General features: G+C 43.5%; 1 protein-coding gene across 1 annotated transcript in view; it reads right to left on the reverse strand.

Moving 5' to 3' along the window:
• Positions 1–1,699, reverse strand: part of LOC147410722 (ultraviolet-B receptor UVR8-like) — a 5,682-nt gene extending 3,983 nt beyond the window's left edge. Inside the window, exon 1 of the mRNA XM_086420056.1 lies at positions 1,627–1,699. Within this exon, the coding sequence (XP_086276182.1) occupies positions 1,627–1,699 (73 nt within the window). The remainder of the gene's footprint in view (positions 1–1,626) is intronic.
• Between the last annotated feature and the right edge of the window lie 2,901 nt (positions 1,700–4,600).

Consider the following 4,600-nt stretch of genomic DNA (forward strand, 5'->3'; position numbering starts at 1 on the left):
CCTCAAAGGTGTAAGGACCTATGGTAATTGGTAGGTCTACCTCTCCCAAAGATTCTCTTCTTGAACTATCGAAGCCTCAGACAACCTTGTTGTTGGGCTTGACATGTGATCAACCAGTATTGAGATTTCGGAATATTTCAAGCGGACAAACATTAAGGGCTAAGCAATTATCAATCAGCACCCTGGCAACCATCATGTCCTTGCACATGACCATAATGTTTAATGGTTACGTGTCCCCGTCCTTCTAGCACGAATTCGCTTTCAGTGAAAATAATGGGATCGGGGACCATGATTTGGCCACAGTTTGCTTTAACTGTGCCGGTGAGGTAGTTGCAAGTACATGCGATTTTTTCAAAACTCTCAGAAATGCCTCTTGGTGTTCTTCAGACTTTTGCATCAGGTCCAGAATACTGATTTGAGCTGGTTGTCTGTTCAATTGGTCCACTATATTATGATCACTCTTTCGAATGAGCTTAATGATATATACAGCTTCCTTATCTATCACTTTTGCCTTCTCATCCGTCTTGTCATCTTTATACAATTTACCCTTCCCTTTTGCCTTCCTTTTTTCTTCTTCTATCACCTCTTTTTTGGTCTATTTTGTTTCTTCCCTGATGCTTCCCCTTCTTTCGAGTAATTTTTGGCATCTCCCTGCCCTTGTCATATGGTCGACATCAGCCATTATTGCTTTCTTCATCGTTTCAACCCCTGTGATTGTGGTGATGCTGGTCTCGTAACTCTAGGGAACTGCCTGGTTGGAGCTATAGGGGAATGGTTTAGGTGAGCATATGATTATGGGAGGTGGATCGGGTTTACATTGATAATGAGGGGTGGTGGTGATGATTTGGATGTAGTGGTGGTGGGAGGAGTTACGTGCAAAGTTGATGGAGTGTATGGAATGATGAGCGATGGACGTGAAGACGAAATGCATGGTATATGAAGGGGGGTCGGGTTGATCCTTGAGGATTTGGCAGTGTGTAGAGTATAACGAGAGGAGGTCGGGTCAAATTTTGATGGTTTGGTTATCCGTAAGGTATAACTAAAGGTGGTCGAGTAGCAATATTTTGATGAGTGGTATGGATGGTAAGGTCGGCCAATCTGATAGGCAATTGTGAATTTTGAGATGGACTTGTTGTGTAGTGGTTGATTGTGTTAACTACTAACGTCTTTGATTCTTTTGTTAAGTGGACTCTGATTTTTGCCTCGATAGGGGCTATCAAATTAGAGGGATTGATGTCAAGTTCTCTGTAAATGACATTTACCCTGTGCCTACTCCCCTCTCTATTGTGAGTAGGTAGGGGGTTTTGATTAATGTTCTGTTGCTGGGGTGGGTTGGCAAGTCCATCTAGGATGAGAGCCTTCTTATCAATCAAATTTTGTACCTGATGTTTGAGTTGCCAGCATTGATCTATAGAGTGTCCTAGTGTACCCATATGAAATTCGCCGAACAAACTAGGATTGTACCCTGGTCCCCTCGTAGCCTCTGGATTTGGTGGTCTTTTCGTGAGATACTCTTCCCTGAGCAGTATTAGGAGCAACTCTGACAATGACATGGGTAACCTAGTAAACACCCTGTTAACTCTATTAGGCCGTGCTTGCTGACCCTGCCCATACTGCGGTGCTTACTGTGTGACTGGTGAAGGGTTGCCCTGAATTGGTTTTGAGGTACAGGGTTCCATGCTGGTGGAGGTGTTGGCATGGTTTTGAAACTCAGTACGCGTCTCGTCTCGTTCAGCTTCGATACCGAGTCGTCTTGGATGAGTTTTCTGATACGTTTGAGACGTCTCATGAGATAACTCGAAAAATTGTACATGAGATGTAGAACTCGATCAAAAAAATCATTTTGTGAGTTGGTCTTGTTAAGCTCTGATACCGAGTTAACTCGGGTGATACGTCTCAGTCTCAGGCTAGTTTAAAAAGCATGGGTGTTGGAGCCCATGAAGTTGATGGTGCTTGTGGTCTTGGTGCTGGTGAAGGAATGAAGAGGGGTCGGTTTGGCTGTACATTGTTGACTTGTGGTTCTTTTCTTTCCCATAAGCACTGGCTTTCTCTGAGAAGAGATTCCTGTTGTTGTCCTTAGACTTGTGAAATCAAATATCAGACTGGTTCGGATCCCATCCTCAACCCGGTCTGCTACCTGTACTAGATTCGAGATTGTGCCTGTAATGTGCCCCACCAGGTGAGTATAGAAGGTGTGCCTTAATGTCGAGATGAACGTGGTGTTCATCTCTTGTTCGGTCATTGCGAACCACTTGTGAGGTAGACTTTCGTTACCTCTGATCGTACTCTTTCACCGTTTTCCGTTGCTTTCTTGTCATTTTGGCCATGTCGTTTCAATCTAGACCAACATCTGTATTGAACCGGTAATTTTGCCAGAACATCTCAGCTAAGTCCTACCAGTTTTTTATGAGCGTGTGGTCCAATCCAAAAAACTATTTGAGTGCCGGTCCCGTTAAACTCCTCTGGAACAATTGTACCAACAGCTTGTCGTCTTCGCCATATTGGCACATAGATCCACAATATATCTTTAGATGCAACAAAGGACACCCTACTCCGTTATATTTCTCGAACTCTGGACACTTGAACTTGGCTGGTAGTTGAGCATTGGGGTAAAAGCAGAGGTCCTTGAACCGAGTTCCATTCATCGTGTTGATGCCCTTCATTCTTCTCATCTCTTCCTGCAGAGACTCGATTTGCTGAGCCAAATTTTCATCTGTTATGCTTTTGGCCTCTGTGGCCTTGTACTCACATTCGTCATTAGGAATAACCACAGGGGGTGGTCGATTCGGTGGAATATAGAGAGGGGCCCCTGGTATTCAGCATTGCAGGTGGAACGGTGGTCTGTGGTCCCTGTGGAGGTTGCTCGGGTAAATCCTAATTTGATCCGGACGCGTGTTGCTGTATTATTTAGGCTTGTATGATGCTGGCGTTGGCTAACACGGTACTGACTATCTTTTCTTGCCTCTCAATTATTTTCAATAGTGCTGCTATTTGTGGATCGATACCCGACGTTTAGGCCGCTGGGGGCTGTGTCGGTTCGGAAGAACTCATGGTGACTGTAGATGATCTAAGAAAATATGAAGGTACCTTTGGCTGCTTATATTTCTTTCGTTTGGCCACCTGTGGGTACAGAAGACTAAACGTTACTATCTTGTTTACAAAAATGAAGATATATGATGTTTTATCAAGTCAGGTAAAGTTGTTTGCTATGAGTTTTAACAAAAAAATAATTTCTCGGCACGGAGCTGGCCTCAACACGGAGTTGGTGAAGTGCTTTTAAAAAGAATTACATTAGCACGGAGCTGGCATCGACATAGAGTCGATAAAATGTTTTGAAGAAGTAGTTTCATCAGTATGGAGCTAGCATCAACACGGAGTTGGTAAAATATTTTGAAAATGGAATTATCTCAGCATGGAATTAGTATCGACATGGAGTCGGCATCAACACAGAGTTGGCATCAGCACGGAACTGGCATCAACACGGAGTCGGGAAAATATTTTGAAAAGGTAATTTCATTAGCACGAAACTAGCATCGATACGGAGTCGGGAAAACATTTTAAAAAAGTAGTTTCATCAACACGGAGCTGGCATCAACACAGAGTCAAATATTTTGAAAAAGTATTTTCATCAGCACGGAGCCGGCATCGACACGGAGTCGGCATCAACCCGGAGTTGGCATCAGCACGGAGTTGGCATCGACATGGAGTCGGCATCGATACGGAGTCGGCATCGACACGGAGTCGGGAAAATATTTTGAAAAAGCAATTTCATCAGCACGGAGATGACATCGACGCGTAGTCGGGAAAACATTTTGAAAAAGTAGTTTCATCAGCACGGAGCTGGCATCGACACGGAGTCGGTAAGATGTTTTGAAAGAGTAGTTTCTGAGATAAATCAAGTTGGAGTAACCCATATTTTTGGTAGCGTTCAATTCAGTCCTCTGAAATCAATACTGGCCAGGTAGATCTCCAAGGAAGAGGTGGCACACAATGGTACTCTTAAATCACCTCATTTCCTTGAATAGACGTAGTTTATCCCCCTCGTATCAACAGGGTAAGATCTTTCTAGGCACCGACTTTGATCAAGAACTGCAATTAGTGCTTAAAATTTTTTTTTTTATTGTTGAGAAAATTGAATGCATTTGAGTTGATTGATCGGTTGTTACCTTTGTTAGATCATGGACTTGGTTTGAAATTGGATATGGATCAGATTTGTAGTGGATCTGGGTCTTAGACCTAGTCAAAACGGATCTGGGTTGTGGTCATAGTTGAAACGGATTGGGGTCTTGGACCCAGTTGTAATGGATCTGAGTTGTGGTCATAGTTGAAACGGATTGGGGTCTTGGACCCAATTGTAATGGATCTGGGTCGTGGACCCAGTTTGAAAATAGATCTGGGTCGTGGACCTAGTTGAAAATGGATCTGTGTCGTAAACCCAGTTTGAAAATGGATCTGGGTTGTAGACCCAGTTGAAAATGAATCTGGGTCATGGACCCAGTTAAAATGGGTTTGGATCTGGGTCGAGGACCTAATTAAAATGGATCTGGGTCATAGACCCAATTGTAATGGATCTGGGTCATGGACCCAGTTAAAATGGATA

Source organism: Akebia trifoliata, chromosome 1 (assembly GCF_017979445.1).
Source record: "Akebia trifoliata isolate Shusen 1 chromosome 1, ASM1797944v1, whole genome shotgun sequence".
Classification (NCBI taxonomy): Eukaryota; Viridiplantae; Streptophyta; class Magnoliopsida; order Ranunculales; family Lardizabalaceae; genus Akebia; species Akebia trifoliata.